At 45.8% G+C, this 25,632-nt stretch overlaps 1 protein-coding gene and 1 long non-coding RNA gene across 12 annotated transcripts in view; one reads left to right on the top strand and one right to left on the bottom strand.

Moving 5' to 3' along the window:
• Positions 1-24,731, top strand: part of LOC310835225 — a 53,527-nt gene extending 28,796 nt beyond the window's left edge. For 2 of the 5 annotated variants that reach the window (XR_014559427.1, XR_014559429.1), the window contains exons 4-7: positions 17,390-17,474; positions 21,277-21,339; positions 22,833-22,903; positions 24,534-24,731. This is a non-coding gene — a long non-coding RNA (uncharacterized lncRNA). Of the gene's footprint in view, positions 1-17,389; positions 17,475-21,276; positions 21,340-22,832; positions 22,904-24,090; positions 24,478-24,533 lie in introns of those variants that run through there. The other 3 variants (XR_014559430.1, XR_014559428.1, XR_014559431.1) reach the window with 3 other exon arrangements.
• The window catches only part of DOCK2 (dedicator of cytokinesis 2), a 249,142-nt gene continuing 230,150 nt past the window's right edge, over positions 6,641-25,632 (bottom strand). For all 7 annotated transcript variants that reach the window (XM_083718724.1, XM_083718730.1, XM_083718728.1 and 4 more), the window contains 6 exons: positions 24,491-24,628; positions 21,357-21,484; positions 16,996-17,170; positions 14,690-14,810; positions 13,457-13,602; positions 6,641-7,830 (listed from right to left, as the gene is read on the bottom strand). In XM_083718724.1, coding sequence (XP_083574850.1) covers positions 7,759-7,830; positions 13,457-13,602; positions 14,690-14,810; positions 16,996-17,170; positions 21,357-21,484; positions 24,491-24,628 — 780 coding nt within the window. In that variant the 3' untranslated portion in view covers positions 6,641-7,758. The remainder of the gene's footprint in view (positions 7,831-13,456; positions 13,603-14,689; positions 14,811-16,995; positions 17,171-21,356; positions 21,485-24,490; positions 24,629-25,632) is intronic.

The following is a 25,632-nucleotide window of genomic DNA, read 5'->3' as shown; positions in this document are numbered from 1 at the left end:
AGAAAGAGGCGGATAAGCTGCCTCCCCACAGACCCTACGACTGCAAGATCGACCTCCTGCCCGGGGCGACGCTCCCGACGGGGAAACTGTACTCCATGTCTGAGGATGAATTGCAAGAGCTCAGGGAGTTCATAGATCACAACCTGAAGCGGGGATTCATCCGGGAGTCCAAGGCGGCAGGAGGCAGTCCCGTGTTCTTTGTAAAGAAGAGGGATACGCCCCAGAAGAGGCTGGTTGTTGATTTCCGCGTCTTGAACCTCAAGACCAAGCCCTCAGCCTTCCCTATGCCCAAGATCGATGACCTGCTGGCGACGGTGAGGAAGGGTCGCATCTTTACCAAGTTGGATCTGCGCGGAGCGTACAATCTCATTCGCGTACGGGAAGGCGACGAGTGGAAAACAACCATGTTTACGCCGCTGGGCACTTATGAATACAAAGTTATGCCTTTTGGATTAAAAAATGGTTCCCACTGCTTTCAAGCCTTCATGCATCATGTCTTGGCGGGTCTCCTCTACAAGAAGTGCGTCTGCTTCCTGGATGACATCCTGATCTTCTCGGAATCGCCGGAGGCTCACGAGAGAGATGTTAGGGAAGTTCTGCAGAGGCTGCGGGAGCACAGGCTGTACGCCAAGCTGGAGAAGTGCCAGTTCGACAAGACGGAGGTGGATTTCTTGGGCTACAAACTGTCCGACAAGGGACTGGCTATGGACGGTGCCAAGGTACGTGCAGTACTGGACTGGAAGAGCCCACGCAATAGGAAGGAAGTACAGAGGTTTGTCGGTTTTGCCAACTTTTATCGCAAGTTCATCAAGGGTTTCGCCATGCAGACAGCGGCCATCACCGACACCCTCAGTTCCAAGAAGAAGAGGTTCATCTGGACGGAGCAGGCAGAGCAGTCCTTTCAGAAGCTCAAGCAGCTCTTCGCTTCCGAGGAGAACCTACTGCACGTAAATCCCAGCAGGCCCATGAGAGTGGAGACGGACGCCTCAGACAGGGCCGTGGGAGCCGTTCTGTTGCAGCAAGACCACCAGGGGGACTGGAGGCCCTGCGCTTTCTACTCCAGAAAACTCAGCAAAGCGGAGCAGAACTACACCATCTGGGACAGGGAGTTGCTGGCCATACATGCATCCTTCAAGGCGTGGCGGCACTTCCTCGTCGGAGCCAAGCACACGGTGCAGGTCCGCACAGACCATAAGAACTTGGAGTACTGGCGCACGGCGAGGTTCCTGAACCAGCGACACATCCGCTGGGCGGAGTTCTTTGCAGATTTCGACTTCAGAATTGAGTACATCCCAGGAAACAGCAACGTCTTGGCGGACGCGCTGTCCAGAAAACCGCAGTATCTGGAGGCAGAGGCACCGGCGGCGGCCAAGCACATTTTCACACCACAGGCGTGGGCATGCGCGTCAGCCACGGTGGACCTGGACGCGGTGTGCCGCGCGCTGCAAACGGACTCGTTCGCCCGAGCCAAGATGGAGGAGGTGTGCAGTGGCAAGGCGAGGGGCGACGAATTCCAAGTGCGCGACGGCCTGCTCCTACGCAAGGGAGTCCTCTACGTACCAGGAGACAGCCTCCGCGCGAAGGTCCTGCAACAGCTGCACGACGCGCCCAGCGCGGGGCACTTCGGCAAGGAGAAGACGGTGGACTTAGTAGCCAGAGACTTTTGGTGGCCTAAGATGTGGGGGGATGTCGCGGACTATGTCAATAGGTGCGACACCTGCCAAAGGGCTAAGCCTGTGCACCAGCCGCCGGCGGGCCTGTTGGAACCGCTACAGACACCGTTCGTACCGTGGGAGAGGGTGGCCCTGGACTTTGTCACAGATCTACCCAGCTCAAGGGGCAAGACGGCAGTGCTCGTGGTAGTGGACCTGTTCACCAAGATGGCCCACTTCATTCCGTGCGCGAAGGTGGCCACGGCCGAGCAGACCGCTAAGATGTTCATAGACCACGTGTTCAAGGTGCACGGCCTACCACGGTCTATTTTGTCCGACCGGGGGCGCCAGTTCATCTCCAACTTCTGGCAAAAGCTGATGGGATTCCTGAACGTCAAGGTCAGCCTGGCGTTGGCGAGACACCCGCAAACTAACGGGCAGGCGGAAAGGGTCAACGCCATCATGCAGCAGTACCTGAGATGCTACGCGAACCAGCAGCCATCGACCTGGGTGGACTATCTACCGTTGGCCGAGTTTGCCTACAACAACACGAAGCACGGGTCCACGGGGGTGACACCATTTTTCGCCAACTACGGGAGGCATCCCAGAACCTTCCCGGGTCTGGACACAGTGCGGGAGGGGGAGCCACAGGGAGCAGAGGACGTGGCAGCGGAGTTGCAGGAGATCCACGAGCAGCTCAGGAGGCAGTTAGAGTTGGCAAAACAGGCTTACAAAGTGCAGGCAGATCGACACAGGAGGGTTGGGGAGGACATCCAGGTGGGAGACTGGGTCTGGTTGGCAGCACAAGCAGTTCCAGCCAGATCGTTAGCCAAGAAGAAACTAGGGCACAAGCAGCTAGGGCCTTACCAAGTAGAGGCGCAGATCAACCCAGTGGCCTTCCGGTTGACACTCCCGGAGGGTTCCAGAATGCACCCGGTCTTTCATAGATCAGTGCTCACGCCCTACAGAGAGCCCCACAGGTTTCAAGCACCGGGGAAGGCGCCAGACCCGCTCAGAGAAGCGCCCAAAAAAGGGGGTCGCCGAAAGGGGAGCCACTTAATGAAGCCACTGAGATTTTAGACTCAAGGTGGGGGGAGGACGGGATTGAATATCTTCTCGCCACAGAGGACACCCCGGCCAGCGCCAACAGGTGGGTGCCGGATTACGCAGTGGAAGAGCAGTTGCTCAAGGAAGAATTCCACACACTTTTCCCGCACAAGCCTATGCCGGCGGGCTTTTTCGAGGATTGTTTGTTCACACCCACACTCTCGGCCAGCACTTTCCGGGGTTTCTCGTCAGCTGAGGACTCGGCTCCGGGAGGCAGCTCCCCGGAGGGATCGCTTTCAGGTTTTGGCACGGGGGGATCTTATTGGTGGGAGGACCAACCCGAAGTGGGCTGGCGCAGAGACATGCCGAAGGGGCCCTGGGAGGTGGACCCCCATCAAGCAACAGGGGGAGGAGGGCTCTTGGGTGATTTGGGGTCGAGCTCAGATTTCGAGCACACCGCGCAGGAGATGGAAGCGGAGGAGGTCGTCGTCGACGAGCCCATGGGGGACTTCCCGGACTTATCTCGATGGTTGCAAGCCTCAGGGGACGAGCTGTATCCTGGACTCACCCCTACAACAATGGAGCACCCGGAACCCGCACCGGAAGAGGGGGAGGGGGGAAGGGGGGGCTTCGAGGGGGGATGGATGTCAGGGGTTCAGAAGGAGAGACACAGGAGGGGGAGCAAATGGAGAGTGAGGAGGAGGAGTACGAGGGGGGCGCAGGCAGTGACAGTGGCCAGAGTTATTCCACAAGCCTCTCTAGCGAATCGGAGGACTCACAGAAGGGAGCGCCGGTGGCCAGAGCAAGGGAGATTCCAAGGGAGAAACCTCAAGAGGGAGGGGCCAGCGGGGAGTCCCTGAGCAGCAGCTGGAGATCAGGGCCAGCGTCTCCACCAGAGCGCAGTGGGGAGGGGGAGTCCCAGGAGTCGGGACCAGTGTCCTCACCACCAGAGGGAGGAGAGGAGTCAGGTTTGGCAACACCCACATCAGGAAGTGGGGAAACGGTCAGAAGGAAAGTCACCGGCTGGGCGCGCGCGCCAAGTTCAAATGTACAGGAGCGCGGCACAGCGGGGAGCCCGGGAAGGGAGCCAGGTCCTAAAGCCCGCCGGAGGGAGGGGCAAGACTCAGGAGGCTCCGCGTCAGAGGAGTCCAGGAAGGAGGGAACCCCAGAGGGCAGAAGGACCCAACGCAGGAAAGAGCAGCGCAAGAGGTGGAGCCGGGCTAGAATCTTAAACTGGTGTGGGTGGAGCAGTGAGTCAGAGGGGACTTAGCCGGTCTAGCGTTAAGACGTGGGCCTGCGCGCCCAGAGCTTGGAAATGGAAACTAAACTTCAATAAAGACTTTTGTATATAATATTCACTGGGCGTTGGTCCTCTGTGAGCTGGGACCTAGCGGCAGTCCTGACAACATACATCACCTCTGTTTTCAGATCATAAAGTCCTTTCTACAGATCAGTTATATTCAATGTGAGACATTAATGTTGTAGTCGGTATAAGGTTGGGGGAGAAGAGAGGTGGAGAGGGACAGCATGGGGAAGAGGAGGTAGTAAACTTTTGTGGGAATTCCTCCACCTCCTGCAAAAGCCCACATTTTGGGGAGAAGGGGACAGAAGCGTGCAGCCTGTGCGCTTCTCCCAGACCTTCTCCCTGCTTTTGCGGGAGGTGGGGGAATTCCCCCACCTCCCGCAGAAGCCGTGCACTCTTTAAAGGGGCTGAGCGGCTTCTGCTGGCTTTTCTAGGAGGTGGGGAAATTCCCCCACCTCCCACAAAACCGGCAGAAGCCGCGCGCTCTTTAAAAGGTCTGCACGTCTTCTCCTGGCTTTCCTGGGAGGTGGGGGGATTCCCTCACCTCTCGCAAAAGCCCACAGAAGCTGTGCACTCTTTAAAGGGTGCGTGGCTCCTGTGGGCTTTTCTACGAGGTGGGAGAAGGGACTGATGCGGCCAGTCAGTCCCTTCTCCCTCCTGTGGAAAAGCCCCCAAGAGCGCACAGAGCTTGTGTGCGGCTCTTGGGGGCTTTTCCCGCCTGTCTCCCCCCTGCATTCGCTCCATAGGACGCACACATTTCCCTTACTTTTTAGGAGGGAAAAAGTGTGTCGTATGGTGCGAAAAATACAGTATTTTTGTAGATGTTTGTTAGGCGTTGTAAGTCTTTGGCTTGCCAAGTTTTTATTTAGACGTTTTGGGCTGCGTAATGCCAGGGGGGTTAGTGGGATAGTTTTCCTACTTTTTCGTTCCATGCTATGAGCATGGACTGTGTGAACCTGTTTAGTGTTGTGGGGATTTTCCTTTGTTTTGAAGGAATGTATGCTGTGGCTGAGGTGTTTTCAATTGTGTCTATCTCTGTGTATTCTCATTGTTTCATTTTGTCTTCTAGTATGTATGCGATTACGGTATGGGGTGCACTTGGCTGACAATGTAGTATAGTTCTATATTGGGGATTCCCCTTCCAGAGGAAGGGAGGTGCAGGCATTTGGGGTTTATTCTTGGCTTTTTGTGTGAGAAAATAAACAAGTTTGGTTTTTTCCTGTCATTTATAGAGTTGGGTTGAGGGAATCCAAATTGGCAGGGCTTGGAATATGTAGGTTAATTGGGGGGGGGGTATCATGGCTATTTTGTCTGAGAGGGTGAACTTGGTGTTGTTCCATTTCCTCAGGTCTTTGTTATTTTCTCACCACATGATGTTGTAGTTGTGGAGGTATAGTTTGTTAAGGTTTCTGGTTATTTGTACCCTATAGTATCTGAATTTGTTGCTGTAGAGTTTCATTTTTGTGATTCTTGTCTTTTATAGCAAAATATGAAAGGGAAATACCACAGTCAGAAATCTTCCAGCATTTCAGCGAGACAGTACATAATGAGGATGAAACAAGAGCCCAGGGTGGGGAATCTGTGACCCTCCAGCTCCCAGTGGAGGCCTGACAGCATTGCAAATGTGTTGAATTCTTTGGTAAGGTGATTGCTGTGTTTGTGGGGCCTGGTGTTGTGATCATCAGGTCATCTGTGATCAGCCAAGGAATTATGAGTGACAATGTGTACAGTGGTACCTCGGGTTACATATGCTTCAGGTTACAGACTCTGCTAACCCAGAAATAGTACCTCGGGTTAAGAACTTTGCTTCAGGATGAGAACAAAAATTGTGCTCTGGTGGCACGGTGGCAGCGGGAGGCCCCATTAGCTCAAGTGGTGCTTCAAGTTAAGAACAGTTTCAGGTTAAGAATGGCCCTCCAGAACGAATTAAGTTCTTAACCCGAGGTACCACTCCAAATGGCAAGTTGGAGTTCCTTTGCTCCAGTGAATTTACTCAAAGGAAGGCCACCAACCATCTACTTAAAATTAATCCATGGGCAGCATACTGGTTTGCCTTTTCTAGTGGTTGGCTTGTTATTTGCAATGCCAGTCAAAACAATGTGAAGATCAATGCACAGAATTAGTATTTCATCAATAAAATACAAACTTTCTCAGTTAACTTTTCTGGGGGGAAATGCTCATCAACACTGCCACTTGGGATGAATAGACTGTACCAGCTGTTTGGGATATGTCCCATAATATCTCTTGTGAAATCAATCTTTTTGATAAGATTTCAGAAACTTGGGAACAAATCTGACTTTCCTAGAAATGACCTAATTAGCTGATAGCATTCTGCCAGAGGCATATGGCTCAGTTGTTTTAGAAAGCTCTGTAGTTTCTTCCAAATTTCCTTCCCATTATATAATCATGGCATTATTATAGTTGCTGTAGGCTCTAAGCAGGAGACCTTTATCACTGACTGCTGCTCCTTCTGGTGCTGGTCAAATGCTCCAGGGAACAGTGATCGATCCTGAACTCTACCCCATCTCAGTTCCAATTGCAGCAGAATATAAATTACCAGGAGCAAGTGGGCTTTTAGACATTCATATTTTCCAGAACACACAAATCAAAGTTTACATTTTCCTGTTATAACAAGCAATTTAAAACTACCTTGAAGCCCCAAAACTGGGCACAGTTTATTAAATCAGTGCAGTTTTTACACAGTAGCCAGGAGATACATAGGCAAATGAATATGTCAAAATTTCTGAGTAATCCCAAATCAAGATGATACATTTATTGACTTCTTTAAAATAAATGGGTATGTTATACAATAATAGTACTAAAACCATGTAGCTGTACTTTTGTCTCGGAGCAATGAAACAAGCAAAAAGGTATAGCATAAGCATGTCGGAAAGGTGAGAAAATCAATTATATTGACACAGTAGCAATACAGGAATTGTAGAGTTCTCTTGTCAGTAAAACGAGATGAATTATGCAATATACTGAGGAATTTGGAGAAATTCCATGAAGGATGATTCAGAGCAAATGAGAGAACACATATAACGTTTGATTACTAAATTGCAGGAAGTATATAGTCTATAGAAAGGGTGTAAGGGTTCTTTCATACAGAAACTTTTTCTTGCATATTTGCGGAGTGTGTGTGAAATTAAAACACAAAAGAGCTATCATTCCTGGGGGTGCAGTGGTAATATATGGCAAGACAATTTCATGACAACAGTTCAAGGTTGTACTTTAATAAAAACAGAATTTCAGTCAACCTTTAAACTTCATTGGGAATTTTAAATAGGAATTACCAGTTCAATGAGCTAACAAACACCCGATTTACAAGATCAGTCTTTTAGGTATCCTATAAGCGCAGTGGAATACAGAAGCCAGCACATACACTTAATAAAAAGTGCAAATAAAATGCAAAGGACTGCATAAATCAGGTTAAGTGCATATTATCTGTCACATTATGTTCTGTGCACAGTGGCAGGTGGATGCTTGTTCTAGTGAGCCACCATGTTCCTAGAATGCTGAGTCTGGGAACTGGCCTAAAGATTACTAAAAATGCCTTGACTTTATAATCTTGTTAGAAATGGAAAAGCAAATATTTTTATTACTATTGTGCACTGATTAAAGCAGCAGATGTATAGATTGTACAAGTGAGTTATACGAGTTAGTAACGTTCTTTTATGCCAGCCTTCCTCTCCGGTTTGGAATCTTGTTTTCCCCACTTGCTGGGAAATCTCTTCTCTTTCAAACAAGGTAATTTATTCACTGCTCTGGGAAGAAATCAGATTGTCGTTCACTGGTATGCCTCCCATCTTCAAGTTGTTTGGTCCTGTACTGGATACATAAAAAAGAAGGTTGCCTGTCAACATTTTTCTTCTTTTAGTGATCTTGCTGTAAGCCAGGGGTGGCCAACGTGGCACTCTCCAAATGGGTTCCAAGTCCCATCAGGCCCAGCTAGCATAGCCAGTGGTCAAGAATGGTGAGTCATAACTGAGCAACTTCTGGATGGCACCACATTGGCTGTAAGCTCACCAAATAAGGCACTGTCCAACAGCTAACCCAGCAGTTTCTCTTATAATAATAATAATAATAATAATAATAATAATAATAATAATTGTCAGAGCCACCCGAGGTCCCAGCTCACAAGAGACCAAAATCCAGTCCAAGTTATATACAAAAGGTTTTATTGAAGAACATTGTTGTCGTTACATCCAAGCTCCGTGGCTCAGCATCTGTTACCCTTAGATGTTTGAAGTCCCCTCTGAGTCAGTCCCGCCCCTGCACCAGCTTAAGAGGCTTGTACTGCTCCACCTTTTCCTCTCCTTCCTTTTCCGCAGGGTCTTCCTGCCCCCCTGTGCTCCCTCCCTTCGGGACTCCCCCGAGGCTGAGTCTTCTGACGCCTGCTCCCCCCTCCTTCGTGCTTTGGGACCAGGCTCCTCCTCAGGGCTCTCCTCATTTCCGCGCGCCTCCACATTTGAACTTGGCGCGCGTACGTTGCCTCTGACCTTCCTTTCGACCGTTACGCTACTCTCGGTACTACACTCCTCCCCTTCCGGCAGGACGTTCTGCTCCGAACTCCTTCCCCTCTCTGCTCCCTGTTCTGCTCCTTCTGACACACTGGTAACTCCACCCCCTTCACTCCGTTCCGACGGAGAGGCCGGTCCCGATCTCCAACCCCCACTGGGGATTCCCTCTTCGTTCCCCTGCTTCTGACTGCTTCCCTCTCTACTGCCCCTTGGCCTGACCAGGGGGGCTCCCTTTTGGGAATCCTCGGATTCACTTGACGGACTCACTGACAACCTCGGGTCATCGTCGTCCTCTTCCTCGTCACCCTGGGACCCCTCCCCCTCGCTCTCTGTCCCTGAAACCCTGACAATAATAATAATAATAATAATAAATTTTATTTATGTCCCGCCCTCCCCAGCCGAAGCTGGGCTCAGGGCAGCTAACAACAGTCAAAATAGTTCAACATTCTAAAAACATTCATTATAAAATTAATTAAAATCAAATTAATGGCAACCATCAAGCAAAATCCTGTGCAGGTTGCCAGAGGAGGGGGTCAGGCTGCGCCCTGACCAAAGGCCTGGTGGAACAGCTCTGTCTTGCAGGCCCTGCGGAAAGATGTCAGGTCCCGCAGAGCCCTAGTCTCTTGTGACAGAGCGTTCCACCAGATTGGAGCCGCGGCCGAGAAAGCCCTGGCTCTAGTTGAGGCCAGCCTAACCTCTCTGTGGCCTGGGATCTTTAGGATGTTTTTATTTGCAGACCGTAAATTTCTCTGTGGGACATACCAGGAGAGGCGGTCCCGTAGGTACGAGGGTCCTAGGCCGTATAGGGCTTTAAAGGTTAAAACCAGCACCTTGAACCTGATCCTGTACTCCACCGGGAGCCAGTGCAGCTTGTATAGTACTGGATGAATATGATCTCGCAGCGAAGACCCCATAAGGAGTCTCGCCGCGGCATTTTGCACCCGCTGGAGTTTCTGGGTCAGTCTCAAGGGCAGCCCCACGTAGAGCGAGTTACAATAATCCAGTCTGGAGGTGACCGTCGCATGGATCACAGTGGCTAGGTCAGGGCGAGAGAGATAAGGAGCCAACTGCTTAGCTTGGCGGAGATGAAAAAATGCCGCCTTTGTTATAGCTGTAATCTGCTCCTCCATAGAGAGGGAGGTATCGAAGATTACACCCAAACTCTTAACGGATGATGCTGGCACTAACTGCACCCCCGCAAGAGATGGGAGTTACCCCCTCAATCCCATATCGCTCCGTCCCAGCCAGAGGACCTCTGTCTTCGAAGGATTTAACTTCAACCGGCTCCCACGTAACCATCCAGCCACAGCTTCCAGACATCTGGTCAGTGTATCTGGGGCCGAGTCAGGATGGCCGTCCATCAACAGATAGAGCTGGGTGTCATCGGCATACTGATGGCAACCCAGCCCAAAACTCCGGACAAGCTGGGCGAGGGGGCGCATAAAGATGTTAAAAAGCATCGGGGAGAGAATCGCACCCTGAGGCACTCCACACACCAAGGAGTGGCGCGATGACAATTCCCCCCCAAGCGCCACCCTCTGTCCCCGACCAGAGAGAAACGAGCGCAGCCATTGAAGGACTGTGCCCTGGATCCCCACGTCGGCAAGGCGGCGGTCTAGGAGTTCGTGATCGACCATGTCGAAGGCTGCTGACAGGTCTAGAAGAATCAGCAGCCCCGACCCGCCTCGATCCAGCTGCCTGCGGAGATCACCTGTTAGGGCGACCAGAGCCGTCTCGGTCCCATGACCAGCGCGGAAGCCGGACTGGAATGGATCGAGAGCCAATGTTTCATCCAGAAACCTACCAAGCTGTTCAGCAACCGCTCTTTCAATCACCTTACCCAGGAATGGAAGATTCGAAACCGGGCGGTAATTGATCTAAAGGATCTAATGATGTTTTCTTTAAGAGCGGACGCACCACTGCCTCCTTCAGTTCCCCTGGGAATATCCCGGTGCCAAGGGACAAATTGATGATATCACCCAGGGGGGCCCGCACCTCGTCTGGACACGCTCTAATCAGCCAAGACGGGCACGGGTCAAGAGGACAGGTGGTGGGCTTTCCAGCTTGGAGGAGTCTGTCCACATCGGCTGGGGATATCCAGTCAAAGTGGTCCAATACTGGACCTGAGGACAGTCGAGGCGCCTCCAGTTCCTTTATTGTATCCAAATTGGCAGGGAGGTCATGGCGGAGCAACAGGACCTTCTCCGCAAAAAAGCTCGCAAATGCCTCACAGCTGTGTGTCAAATTGTTATTTAAATTTGGCTGTCCTTCAAGGGACGTTAAAGACCTAATTATACTAAATAATTGTGCCGGGCGAGAGCTAGCGGAGGCAATGGAGGCCGAGAAGTAGGACTTCTTAGCGGCCTTCACTGCCATCTCGTAGGTTTTCATAAAAACCCTATAAGATGTTCTTGAGGCTCCGTCACGGGCACCCCGCCATACTCGCTCTAGCCGTCTGAGGTCCCGCTTCATTTTCCGAAGCTCCTCGGTAAACCAGGGAGCCCGGTTTCTGCGGGGTCGCAGAGGGCGCCTAGGTGCGATCTCATCAATGGCTGCTAGGAGCTGTATATTCCAGCCCTCAACACGCTCAGTCAATGAGTCGCCAGGGGGAGCAAGGTCCCGCAAGGCCTGACGGAATCTATCAGGATCCATCAGCCTCTGCGGGCGAGCCCAAATTGGCTCGCCACCTAAGCAGGGTGGGGGTGGAAAACCAATCCTGGCTTTCAGTGCGTAGTGATCACACCATGGCACCTTCATCGAAGGAAACATGATCACATCTATACCGGCGCCAAAGATCAAATCCAGCGTGTGGCCTGCTTGATGTGTGGGAGAGCCCTAGTGTCGCCATGGAAGACACCAGGTCCAGAGCCTGGGCTCTCCGTCAGAATGGTCCAGTGCTTTCCTCCCACTTAAATCAGCCTGTAGTGCTTATATGAATGCATGCCATGAAGGAATTCTAATCCACTCCAACTCCAAGCAGTGATGTTTATTTTTATGTTAAATATTTAACTTGCCTTTCTGTATAAAACCCCAAAGTGGCTTAGGTGGCATGGGATTCCTTAAAGAACTAGCTACTAAGGCTTGCTGGGTCCCACTGCAACACCCTCTTCTCTGCTACAACACTAGAGCAGGGTGTGTGGTCACAGCCAAGATAATGGTGCTCCTACATTCTTGGAAGTAGGCATATTCAATATGACAGCTGCAAGGCAGGTCTTCATTCAATTTTTTGCTTTTCATTGAGAGATTCCCTTTCAGGCTTGTCTCAAAGGAGTTTAAACCCGCAAGATTCCACACTTGCATCTAAGCTCTTAGGAGTATCCTTTCTATATTCTCTGTCTCGTATTACTTGCAAGTGCAAACCTGATACTTAAAACCAGACTTTAAAGTGCAGGGAGATTTCAGAAAACAAACAGTGAATCAAATCTGAAGGTTGTTACTAAGGTTGCTGTCCCTTTGAAGGGGAAAACTTCCTTGTTCTAAGGAACTCTAATGAAGTCAAAATATAGGTTGGCTGACAGATGAATTAAAGCCTAGCTTTTGCTTGGCTCTTATTAGTGAAAGAAGTGGCTTTTAAAAATATGTTCCCTCTTGTCCCGCAAGCTGTTCACTTTTGATGTGATTTGATTTACTACTTCAAGGCTGCAATATTGTGCACACTTAGTTGGAACTATTCCTATTTGCTCAAAAGCAAATCACACTGAGTTTTAAACATATACATGATCAAAATGCAAGTAAGATACTCCTGAACTCTACACTTGTGAGGTCAACATAAAAGCTAGATTACATGTAAGAGCTTTTTTGTAAAGCATTTTTTAAAAAAACAGGAGTTAAAGAAAATCTTAGTGGCAGATACTAGGTGTGAGCTGATGCTGGGAACACATGCAAGATAATAAAACCAGTGGCGGCTACTGCTGCTGCATTGGGGAACCTATAGCTCTCCAGGTGCTGTTGCACTACAACTCCCTTCATCCCTCACCATCAGTCATGGCTGACAATTCTGATTTACCTTACAGTATTGTAGCAAGAAGTACTGAAATATTCTATATGGCATCCTTTGAACACTTAAATGTTAGTGATCGTAGTCAGCTAAAACAAAACACAATTATAGTCTTTTATAGCAAATTATGAAAAGGAAATACCAGTCAGAAATCTTCCAGCATTTCAGCGAGACAGTACGTATAAAATGGCAGAATTTGCTATCCTTTCATGCACCACAAGAAATACTAGCACCCTCTGCATTTCTAGGTTGCATATTTTGTTTTGCTATCGGAGTTTATAAAATAATAACATCTCCAGTCAGGCTTTTGAAAAAAACCCTGAAACTTATCAACTTTAAATAGATATCGGCTGTAAGCCAACACTTGCCTGGACTGTATGTTGCTTTGCAGGCAAGATGTGATTTCATTGAAAGAAGAAAGTTTTGCCTAGAGTACATGAAATGCAGCATTGTTAACACCTTCTATACAAATGTGTATGGAAGCACCACAGTGTAATGGGTGTACCAAGCTGCCTACTATGATCTAAACAGAAATGTGCTCTGTAGTGCTGCTACTGTGTGGTTGAGTTGTTCCCCTCAAATGGCTTTGGTTTTTGAAATCTTAACGAAGCATTAAATTTTTGCTGGGTTGGCAAATAAATCAGGTCAGGAGTACAAGTGAAGGTCAAATGAGACTTCTTGTGTTAACCTATTATTAAAATTGCTGTGCTGGAGCATGCTGTGCATACAGAATAGGTAAATATTAAAAATAATGCAATGAGCAGATAGATTTCCTCAGTAGGTCTTTTCGGGTTGTGCGTCTTCAGTCCCTCACATTTTCAATGCAAGTTACAAGATCTGCTTTGAAAACTCAGGGAAAAGGTGGAGCACACCAGCAGCTAGAAGCTGATCAGACGCCACTATTCAGTTGAGCCCCAACTTGAAAATTTTCACTTACTATTGTTTTGAAGAGTTGGTTCACTTTCTTCTTTTTTAGAGTTTTCCTGTCCAGCTCCAAGATGGGAGGAGGGATGCTTGCCTGGCTCATCCTCTGTGGTGCATTTGGTTCCTCGGGTGATGGGCAGCACACGGACATAGTTACCCCTTAAAAACAAGGAAATACTGGTACATAATGAAGTAACAAGAGAGAGCCCAAATTAATTAATTCTCAAAAAATAATAATAAAATTCGGCATGCAGAAAATGTAACTCCCTTTCCTCCCATGGTTGGACAATGGCAACCATTAAACAGCTTGACACAAACTATGAAAGCAAAAAGACTTTATGCCTCTTAGGGCTTCCATTCCAAGTGCATGTACAAGAATCAAGATGACTGATAAATGTTGCTACCCAAGGATCTCTGCAGAAGCACCTGTTCCAGAATAAATGACTACTCTTGTAGGATTCGCCCTTGTCCAGATCCAGTGCAATGGAAGGCTTTGGCCTTCTCCCCATCTGTCAGGTAGCTCCCAAGATTCCAGCAAGATTAAGAATTTCACTCCTCCTCTAATATGCTTGTTTGGATGCTGTGCATCTGTGAGTTTGCTGGGAATTGTCCACAAGAGCTTTAGTTAATCAAGTGAAGAGTAAGAACTGCTAATTGAGAAAAGAGCAAGGTAGAGGAGTGGGATACCAGCCTCCATTATTGCATTTATTAGGCGTGGGTTTTTGTCTTGCTAAATATATGTCCAAACACTCTTCCTTCTTTTCTGTGCTGCACAAAATACCTGTCCCGCCACTTCACAAGTTCTTAACTGCAACAGCAATGAAATATTTATGTTCCTTTGATTTTGCTGTTACTCTTTATTACTGTGATGCTGTCACAAAAGTGAGTTTCTAAATGGCTCTGATGTCTGTGAGGACTATCTGAGCACATTGCTTGTGTTTGCGTCTGCGCACTCTATACACACAGTGATAGTTAAAGGACTCGAGTGATAGTAATCTTAACTGATTGTAACCGCTATAATGATTAGATAACATTGAATAAAATATTAGTTGATGCTTGGCCTGTATCAAAATGTCTGCTTTAGGCACTAAAACATTAATAGAATACTTAATATTCAACACATTTTGAATTTGAAAAGATTGAAGTTCTTTTTTAAAACAACAGTGAACGGAAGTAGCTTATTTTATTTTAATTACTAGCAGCCCCAAAGTACAGAGTTCTCATTCTCTTATCCTAATTGCCTTACCTGGAATGGTTGGCATAGAACGGCTGGCAAAGCTCATTTGCTTGAGAACAGATGTTTTGTGAGGTACACCCAGATGTTCAGAAAGATTCGTGTCACTCATAAATGCATGTTTTCTTGACAGCTGTGCAGTAACACACAAATCATTCAGTACTCAGGAGGGGGAATTAACCAATTTTAACAGTTGCATATAGGGTAAAATTATTCGTCCGAGTTTTACTTGTGTTGGCAAACATAATTTTTTTTTCAATTATTTGAAGAGACTACTGCTTCCTCACAAGTGAAGCTGCCCCTGGCTAAGCCAGAAGAATGCAAAATGCTTCATTTAATAACTAAAGATCAGTAAAGCCCAGCAGTCATTTTATTGACTCAGGTATGATGCCTAAGACCATTAAAATCAATGGGAGTTTTTTCCTCTGTAATTCAGTAGAATATGAACTGTGCTCTAAAAATACAGTCCACTGGGAGGTTTTGTACAAGTTATCTTGAAGCTAATGAGACTTGCCCAAGGGCACAAAGGAGGTTATAGCATCCTTGAAATCTTACTTAGTCAAGCAAGGGGAGCCACTTCCATTTCTTTACTTATAGATACTGAATGCAGAGGAAAGATTACCCAAACACACTTCTATTTTCTTACAATGGCCTCATTTGCATGTCACAGTAAACATGCTTTCTCTATATGAACAAAACATACCCACTTCACTCTTTTCCACTGTTGCAAGGAGTGGGGAGGGAATCCACAACTCTTAATATAGCATTAGGTCTTAACCCGGGACTGTAGTTTGTTTCACTCCCAACACACAGTTCCATGCACAGAAGCCAAATAGACTAGATCTTTCTACAACACTGGTGAAGTATTGACCACCACACCTGGAGCAGTAGGCTGGTTTGGGGCAGATGGGGGGGAGGAAGAGGTCATTTGGCAACAGAGGAGAATGGTTGGGGTCTAAAGGAGAACAGCCAGCAGCTGTTTCGGCTGTCCCTGAGCTTCTGCCTAACTCTAATGGTTTTTACCCTGTCACAAAACTGAAATGAGGCAGAAGCTTTGATCTATAGGATATCACCAACAGAAAGCTAGAAAAATCCCACAGGCATAGTAATTAGACATACATGCTCAAGGACACTTGCTAAATTTCTGAAGGTTAAATAACTGATGTCATATTCACTTCTCTACCGCATCTTTCTTTATTTGGCGAAGGTGTGGCCAACACTCTAAATCTGTTCAACATCTGCTTGGCAGGCACAAATTAAGTTTTAGTCATTTATGCCATGATAGTCTTTAAAAACTGAATTTTATTCTGATCTCAGCAAGCATATGAAACATATTTAGAATTATTGAATTTTGAAAGTTATGCATGTTTACATTTTATGTGATCACAAAAGGGAGTCAATTTATTCCTGGGGTGAACAGTAAATGAAGCTGATGACCATTTAATAGGGTCTTAAACAGATTATATTGGGATAGAACTTTATGTCCTTTGTAACAATTCTTCCAAAGGATTTATGATTCAAAGTGATTTTTAGTTAGCATTGCTTCTGGATAGTAAACTAAATTAGATGAGGCTTCTTTACTGAACTGTTTTTGATTTTTGCTTTAATGACGTTGCTTTTTTAATACTCAAAAACATTTGGTTCTTAGGGGTGATGTTATAAAATTGTGCAATGCAAGTCAGGCTGATGATAGATTAGTGTGATCAAAGTGCTCAAATGATAGATCGCACAAAAAGGTGCCAGTGGTGTAGTCTGCAGCTTGGCACTGTTTATAGAGCACAGTTTGCAATGCCCTAACAATATTTAATTTCCTTAAGAAGACTCATAATGACCACCTATCCCTCTTGAAAGTATCCACAGCAATCAGGACCACAAAAGTGCATCCAACTCCTTTCTTCTGGATCACTGCTACAACCTCCCACCAAACAAACCACCTGACTGTCACCAACAGTAAAAAAAAGAATAATCTACTTTAGGTCAGGGTATATTCCCAGCCTCCTTGACTGTTAAGCGTACTGTATACCAGATGTGGGGAACCTTTGGCCCTCCAGATGTTGCTGAATTACAACTCCCAACATCCTTGGCCTTGCCTGCTAGGGCTGATGCTAGGAGTTAGCGTTCAGCAGCACCATTAAGCAAATGTATCTTCCACCACTTACCAAGATGAGTGTCACATCTTGCAAGAAAACCACATCTTTTTCTTTCATGGACATTGATACTTTAAGGGACACATACTGTCCAGAAAACATACGTCTAATATGAAATTGACAGTTTGTACTTCAGAATTATAATGAGACTACTCATCTATAACAACGTACACTTTTCATATCAAGAAGTTCAGGTGATGCTTTTTCATCTGCAAATACCACACTGCTTCTCTTTGCTCTCTTCCTGCACTTTCTCAGCTTAACTTCAGGCAGGGGGCTTGCCAGGCGTACATTCTCATCTGACACTGACTTGGTAGCCTTGGGAGACAGGACTTCCAGTTCAAAGCTGAGGATAGAAATTGAGGCAAAGCACTTTTAATTATTATGCCCATAGCACTGCTCCTATATTGAAAGATGATTCTGTGCAGCATTGCAGGCCCATTGTGCAAGACAGCTCAGGATTTCCTCAGGTGGGTATATGCATGAAGCTGATGGAGGAGAATAGAAGATGAGGGTCAGAGCAGGTTTATTGGGGAAAGTACCTTTATGTAGTCTTTTTTTGTAGTGGCACAAATGCAGCTGAAAGGAAATGGATGGAACAAGAAGTGACAACAAAGCAAAGCAGGTGAGCTCAGAAGATTCTCGCAGAGGTAAGGTACTGGAAGTTGTGGTGAAGAGTTCAGGGCATGGCTAAAATAAGTTTGAATCTCATGCTAGGGCAGGCTTCCCCAAACTCGGCCCTTCAGCTGTTTTGGGACTACAACTCCCATCATCCCTAGCTAACAGGACCAGTGGTCAGGGATGATGGGAATTGTAGTGGAGGGCCGAGTTTGGGGATGCTTGTGCTAGGGTGAGAGAGGGGAGCTTGGGACCAGAAACAAAACACTTGAAATGTCCACTCTAAATACTTCTGGGGGGTAAGAAAAACAAACTGCATATAAATAGGTAACAATGGTACAGCAATTTTTTGTTATGATTTGCATTTTATTTATATACTGATTGTATGCCCAAATGGCTTCTAAGCTGTTTACAACTATAAAACCAATCCATGGTTAAAATGCATGCAAAATTAAAATATCCTTAGTTAACATATCCAAGAAAACAATAATAATAAGAGTTAAAAGAATATTTGAAATACAGTTAAAACAATAAAATCACTAGTATTTTTTTGATAATTCTAGGCTTTAGTTCTTCACTGTCTATTGGTGATGTAGCAACTCCAGGATAGTTCATTAGCTGAATGTATTAATTAACAGAACATCTTTGGCATCATCATAATTAGGGGACCTTCCTATGTTACTTTGGAGGACAATGGTGCCCAATTAGAAGTTACCACATTATCTTAAAATACATGGACAGATAATCCAGGAAGGCAACACTCATGTTTTAAAAACAGTGTGTTTTCAAGCTTTCATGTTTTCTCTGTGAATAAAGCATACATATTTTCATTTGCCTAATGCATATTTTTGTGGCTATGACTCCTGAAATCACTGTAGTAGCAAGTAGTGCTGGAATGAGAATTAGTAAGTTTTCAAAGGTTCACCAGCGATCTATGTAGTCAGATTGCCATTGCAAATTTCAAAAGTAGCTTTTAGTATTGAAATGGGTTTCCCTAAGAAATATAAAAGATTAAAAAACCTTTCTCAGCTGAGTCATCACATGCTGTATTTCCTCAAGATTCTTACTGTCTCGGCTAAGCCATTGCATGCTAGTTCAGAATTCAGTGGACAGAATCTTAACAGGGACCAGGCAGTCTGAACATATAAAAGCAACTCTGGTCTGGCTGCACTTGTTTCCACTGCGTTTCTGGGCCCAGTTCAAAGTACAGGTGTCAGGGGTTCAGGAGCAGAGACACAGGAGGGGGAGCAAATGGAGAGTGAGGAGGAGGAATCCGAGTGGGGTGGAGGCAGTGACAGTGGCCAGAGTCATTCCACGAGCCTCTCCAGCGAATCGGAAGATTCACAGAAGGGAGCGCCGATGGCCAGGGCAAGGGGGGCTCCAGGGGGAAAACCCCAGGAGGAAGGGGCCAGCGGGGACTCCCTGAGCAGCAGTTGGAAATCAGGACCAGCTTCCCCACCAGAGCGCAGTAGGGAGGGGGAGTCCCAGGAATCGGGACCAGTGTTCTCACCACCAGCAAGAGGAGATGAGTCAGGTTTGACCACGCCCACATCGGAGAGCGGGGAAACGGTCAGGAGGAAGGTTACCGGCTGGGCGCGCGCGCCAAGTTCAAATGTACAGGCGAGCGGCACAGCAGGGAGCCCGGATAGGGAGCCAGCTCCTAAAGCCCGCCAGAAGGAAGGGCAAGACTCAGGGGGGTCAGCATCAGAAGAGTCCAGGAAGGAGGAAACCCCAGGGGGCAGAAGGACCCAGAGGAGGAAGGAACAGCGCAGGAGGTGGAGCCGGGCTAGGATCTTGAACTGGTGCGGAAGGGATAGTGACTCAGAGGGGACTTCGCCGATCTAGAGTCTAGACGTAGGGCTGCGTGCTCTGGGGTTTGAAATGGAAACTAAACTTCAATAAAGACTTTTGTACATTACATCAACCGGGCGTTGGTCCTCTGTGAGCTGGGACCTAGAGGCAGTCCTGACAACAGGTTTTGATCTATAATAATAATTTTGTTATTTGTACCCTGCCCATTTGACTGGGTTCCCCAAGCCACTCTGGGCGTCTTCCAGCATAAAATACAAAAACATAATATGCAGATTTGGAACTGCAGTGCCTTTCAGAGAATTGTTCCATTCTCTCTTTACTCCTAAGCATTTGTTGGTTAATTTTGTCTCCTGCTACTTGATTTTTGATTGTTTGCTAGCTTATTGTTTTAGATCATCATCATTATGCTGATGTACTTGGGGAATGGTTGGGAGCTAGTATACGATTACTATTATGCTCTAGTGAATGAATGAATTAATTAATTTATTACGGTCATAGACCAGAAAAAACAACAACGATAGTTTACAAGGGGAGTAATGGTGTCAATTAAAAATTGTAAAATTATACATAAAAGCAATACACATATGCACACACACACACACACACACACACGCACACACGCACTACAATGTATGTATAGACTTAAAAAATGAGGGGGCTTGTCCAGGGGTCAAGTCTTTTACTTTTTTACAGCTAATGCCCTCCGCTTGATCGCAGCCGCAGAAAATTTGGCCACTTTCAGTGTTACTTCTGGGTTTTTATCTCCTAGTAGGATTTTCAGCCGCTGAGATTCAGATCGACCTGGAAATTTCTGAACGATAGGGGAAATAAACAGTGACCTGATATCCCCATAGAGGTCGCAGTGTAGCAACACATGTGAAGCCGTTTCCACCTCTTTCAGACCACATGGGCAGACTCGTTCAGCATAGGGTTTGCCCCCGTATCTGCCCTTTAGTAAGGCAGATGGCAGTACATCAAATCTGGTAAGGGTAAACGCCCGCCTGTATTTTGCGATTTGTAAATCCAGCAAATATGGTGTTAGATTGAACCCTTTTCCATAATCTTGGATGGCTGGATATTTATCTATCTTGCTCATATGGTCCTGAAGCTCTACATCTCCTATTCGCTGGCTCACCATCCTTTTAGCCTTTTCAAAACCTGAGGCTATAAGTTCTTGTGGGGAAAGCCCCAGGCCCTTCAATTTTTCATAGAGCAACAATCTCCATTTAGACTGGAACGGGTCTAATAGAGTCAATGGAGCCACTCCCACTGGGAAAAATATGAGTTTTAGCCAGAAGTGAATCTTCAGGATCCATATCCTGGCATTGATAGGGAGTTGACCTACCTCCAGCCTAATGGCTGTGTTGGAAACACAGGTAGGTAACCCTAGTAGGGAGCGGTAAAATGTAGTTTGTACAGATTCCAGGGACTTGAGTTTTTGACAATTAAATATCTGGGTGCCATACATCAGTTGTGGAAGTATTTTTGCGACAAAGACCTGGGAGGCAGCAGGAACATATTGACCTCCTTTTCTATAGAAGAATCTTATGATAGCTCTGGAAGATCTTTGCGCATTTGCAATGGAATTCTTAATCTGATGGCACCAGGATCCCTTCTCATCAAAGATTATTCCAAGATATCTAAAGGATGTTACTTGCTCAATAGGTTGGTTATTAATTTTCCATTTATGTCGGAGTTTTCTCTTGGAGAACACCATAATTTTTGATTTAGTGTAATTTATTATTAGGTGTTCAGCTTCGCAATACTCTGTAAGAGCTCGTAAAAGTTTTCTTAGACCCACACAAGAGAAGGAAATAAGTGCCGCATCATCTGCGTACAAAAGGACTGGGATTGGTATATTATTTAGGTTTGGGGGATGAGTACTTGCATCCTCCATCTTTCTGACTAAGGAGTTTATGTAGAAATTAAATAGAATAGGGGGCTAGTGTAATTTTTAAAAATTCTCTGTAGTATTATTAAGTTGCTTTGATAACTTTGTTGTATAACGTGACATTGTAATAGGAAGATGAAGGAGAAGGAAGGAAGAGGAGGAGGAGAAAACTCCTGCCATATCTGTATGGAGCGGTCAGTATAAAACTCACCTTTCTGCAGTAGTCTTGCTTGGTGTAGCACAGTCTGAATTCATAGAGGACAGGGAAATAATAGACATCTGACGATACGATCGCAGCATAGATGTTGGCCGACCAACTCGCCTATCATCAAAATCCGGCTGAATAGGAAATATAAGGTAGTTAATCTTCCCTGGTGGAAAGGGAGATCGGTATTTACCATGAGGTAGAACAGATAAAACTCAAATACCTCAGCAAGGCATTTAACCCTTGATTTTGTTTTCCTTTGATTTAATCCCATTTGTAAAGTTTGCAAATTAAGTGGAAAATAAACAGTGTGTTGTTGGAAGATAATAGTGGAAAACATGTATTGAAGACATAAAGGTAGCTCAACTTGGAGCTCAGCAAGGTTCAGTGATGGCATATTAACCTAACACACCCTTTCCCTGCATCTTGTTCTTTTTTCTAACTTTAAGGAGAAACTCTGTATACTGGCACTACACCCTATTTTTGAAAAATGAACCAGACAGCATGCAAGGGTCTCTATTTTTCTTTCTAACCAACCTTGAAAATGTAAAGGAGGCGGCTACAGTAAACTTGCAAGTTGCACTTGTTTCACTTACGCAATCGCAACCTTATACAGGTGGTGATGGAGATAAATTAATAAATGGAGAGCCGAAAATAACCACCATTCCCTGCTCTCCATATATTTATTTTTCCTCCCAACTGCACACCCAGTAGGGGTTTCCTTGCTTACAGGCATTGGGAAGGCAGCACAAGGGCTCTGACAGCATCCTAGAGCCCTTGCTCCACTTTCCCAAAGCCCAGTAAGCATGACTGTGCCTTCCTTACTGGCCTCCATGAAGGAAGTGCAAGGGCTCTGGGAGCATCCCAGGGGCAGGCAAGGAAGATGCAGTCATGCTCACTGGGGTGTGGGAAGCTGCTGGGTCCCTTCCACGACCTGTCCAGACCCCAATAAGCAGCCTTAAAGGGAGGGGGCAGTTCCAAGGGTTCCTGACTTTGCATGATTTTGCCTTTGTACTTAAAATAATTCCTGCTGGCTGAGGACTTTCTTCATTCACCGAAAGGCTGCCTACAGCAGCTCAGTATGTCCAGGAAAGATCAAGTCTCCGGGGTTAGTGCAATCCATGACTAACTGAGCTGTATTTTGATCACCCCCTTTATTTTCAGCTCACATTATCGAAGAAGCAGAAATTTCTTCAGTTACCTAGCATTAAGGCAGAGAAGCTATTCTCAATATGTATATGGTGTAAAAACCTGCCACCTCCCTGAGTTTAATACTTGAAAGTCAGGGCCTTTAAAAAAAAACCAAACAGATTTCAGAGATATTATGAAGCCTCTATGGAAATTGGTATGTAATCTCATACTTCAGGCTCCATTCTGACGCTGTCTCATTTCACTCAGAGAGCCACCTCCGGCAAGAGACTCAGGAAAGCCATTTAGAGCTCCCAAGTTTATTTTCAAATACGTTTTACATTTTATATGCAGTGGGAATTGCTTCTCATCTGGTGAACCCCAGGTTCAGAGAGAAGACACAATCACACAGCTACATTTTACAGGTAAAGAGAACACACCAGCCAGCCAAAGAGATGATAAAACCAGAAGGGGTCTGCTCTTTGAATTCATTGGCTTTTATATGTATTGGAATATATATTAAATATTGGCATCCCCCAAGCATATTAATTTATGTGGAACGTATTCAAAAGTGATGAAATACTTCATTTTGCAACATATACTTGAAGGAAATTACTTTTCATTTTTGCATTGATATGCATGCAAAATTTCAGCTCAAGTTGGAACCCAGAATAGGCTGGGAGATGTTCAAATCTAAAGGGAGTGAAGAAACCACACTACTAGTTTGCTTTACATTTAAAACACTAGAGCCAGGCTGCTATCTTATCCATGTGCTTTATGTCAGGTTGTGCATGTCAGACTCTGGGAACTTCCCCATGGTTTGCTAAAGCCCAGGTTAAATTAACTCATCTTGCAATGAGACCCAAATCAGCAATTGGGATCTATTTATACCAAGCTCCCAGTGAGAACAGCTCAGGCAAAATGCAAGTGTAGCCGGGAGAACCTGGATGCATTTTAGCTGACCTGAAAGTGACAAGGACTGTTCAACCAAGCTGACACTGGCTCTAGTCATTCATAATGCAAAAATATGCTTCAGTGCTGCCATGTGGACAATACTGAAAAAGCCTGAGCAGTGTGTCAGGTTTGTGCACCCCCCCTCTCCTCCCCATTTATGGTTGGGAAGAAGACTTTAGCAAATTGTAATTTTGCTATTACTGAATCCCATCTTATTCTGGCTTTCAAACAGGCAACTATGGATTCTGAAGCTAGTTTATTAAGTTAATACAAGGGACGTTTACAAATTATGGCTATTGTGCTATATGCACACAAAGCAGACAAATAGCCATAATTTGCATTATTTGGGACTTAGGCCATGTAATTTCCCCCAAGGAATAAGCTTAAAAATTCACCACCTAGAAAGCCTTTCTTCAGTAAAACCAAATCAGACCATTACAACCTGCAAGGGCAGTGTGTTCCAGGCAGGAGCAGAAATTCTCTTCGATATACAACAACCCTCTCATTCCTAATGCTATCAAACATTTCATCTAATTATTCGGCTATTTAGTTGGCTGTGCTCCAAGAGCTGTCAGAAACACATAGTGGCTAATTCTATTGCACAGCCTTTTTATACAACCATTTTAGCCTCAGCTAATGCATTTATGTTTTATTATAGAGCTTGCTTCAGAAGCAGATTCAGCAAACAGCTGGAATCTTCCAAGAACCAGGACCCCTGGATATTCAGTTTGGATCAAAGCTCTAAGCTATTAAAAATTACAGACAGAGGAGAGGAAAGGAAGCAGGGGCTCTAGGTCTTGGCCGGCAAACTTTCATAAGGTTTTTAATTCAGCTCCCTAACTATGTGGAATAGCTTTCATATAAACAGAAGGTTCTTGGCTTTCCGCTAGGGGAGGCCTAGTGCCCCAGAAGTGGATCTGGCTACTGGATGAAAGCTGTAGTGCCTTCATATCACAGGCTGCACCTTACAGTCCGATGGTCATTGATTCCTTCCCCGTCCCCCTTCAAGCAGCTAAAATAGAAGTAAAAATAGAGAAGTAAAAGCAGGGGAATCTTACCAGTTCTCTGACACCATATTGTTTCTCCACTTTGACCTTTAAGTGCCTGAAACACTCCTCCATACGCTCATGGAAAGGACGAAGGCTATCTGAAACCCTCCTCTCATGGATCTTAATTCCAGCTCCAAGAAATGGAATCTGGGAAGGAACAGCAGGAAGAAGTTTAGCCACGTTATCTCCCTGATCTACAGAATGTGTAAAAAAAAAATCCTGCCACAATATAGCCAAGAATTGTAATATATTTGCCAACTGACTTTTCTTTACCTCCTTGGAAACATTTAACAGCAGTTTGGCATCTTATTGTAAACTGAAGACTATTCTAAATAATAAGAGGTAGGTGGTGCAGCAATACAATGGTGAGCACATTTACAAAGCTAAGTAGGATCCAGTATGGTTTCAAATTGGATGGGAGACCGTGTGTTGAGATTTTTGTATTGGAGTAGGTTGGATTAGATGACCCTTGGGGTCCTTTCCAACTCTGCAGTTCTATGATTCTGTGTGTTTCCTGAGGAAAATCACAGACAAGTAGAGGTTTAGATAGAGGGAGGCTTTATTACATTTCGCCTAGTTTTAATACACATAATGAGAGCAAGGACTCAAAAACATAATGTGCCAGGGCACGCTTAATCAGTCCAGATTAGTAACTGGAAAAATACGCTGCAGCAGACCACCATTTCACTTTATCCTGTGCTGCTGCCTTCTAGTGTACTGGGTTAGTTGAATCCAGCCCTATGCAAACAATATTTAGACATCTAAATGAAGAAAAGACGCAATTCCTTATGCCTGAGATTAAAAATTTTCTTGCATACACTTACAGCACCCACAGAATAAACACTCTGGGTAACTATCACAGCAAACAGCATTGTTCTTGTTGATTTACAAAGGAAGGAAGAAACTGACAATTATTGGTGCTTACCCGGGAACAGGCTGGCAGCAATAAACATTTAGCTCATGAAAAGGAAACTTTGCCATCATGCTGCATCCCTCATGTAGTTTTGTTGCAACATTAAATAATTGACAAGAACATAAAAATGAAAGTGATATTTCCAGGAGATCTGATTGCTCTCTGTTTTCCTGTCCTCTCATGCTGTAGCTGCTAATAACAAGGGAACCAACGAGGGCTATTTCTCCCCAACCTCTGA

The sequence above is a fragment of the Podarcis gaigeae genome (genome assembly GCF_964106915.1).
Source record: "Podarcis gaigeae genome assembly, chromosome: 2".
NCBI lineage: Eukaryota > Metazoa > Chordata > Lepidosauria > Squamata > Lacertidae > Podarcis > Podarcis gaigeae.
Note: the sequence above shows the minus strand (reverse complement) of the source record. Positions and strands in the feature narration are given on the sequence as shown.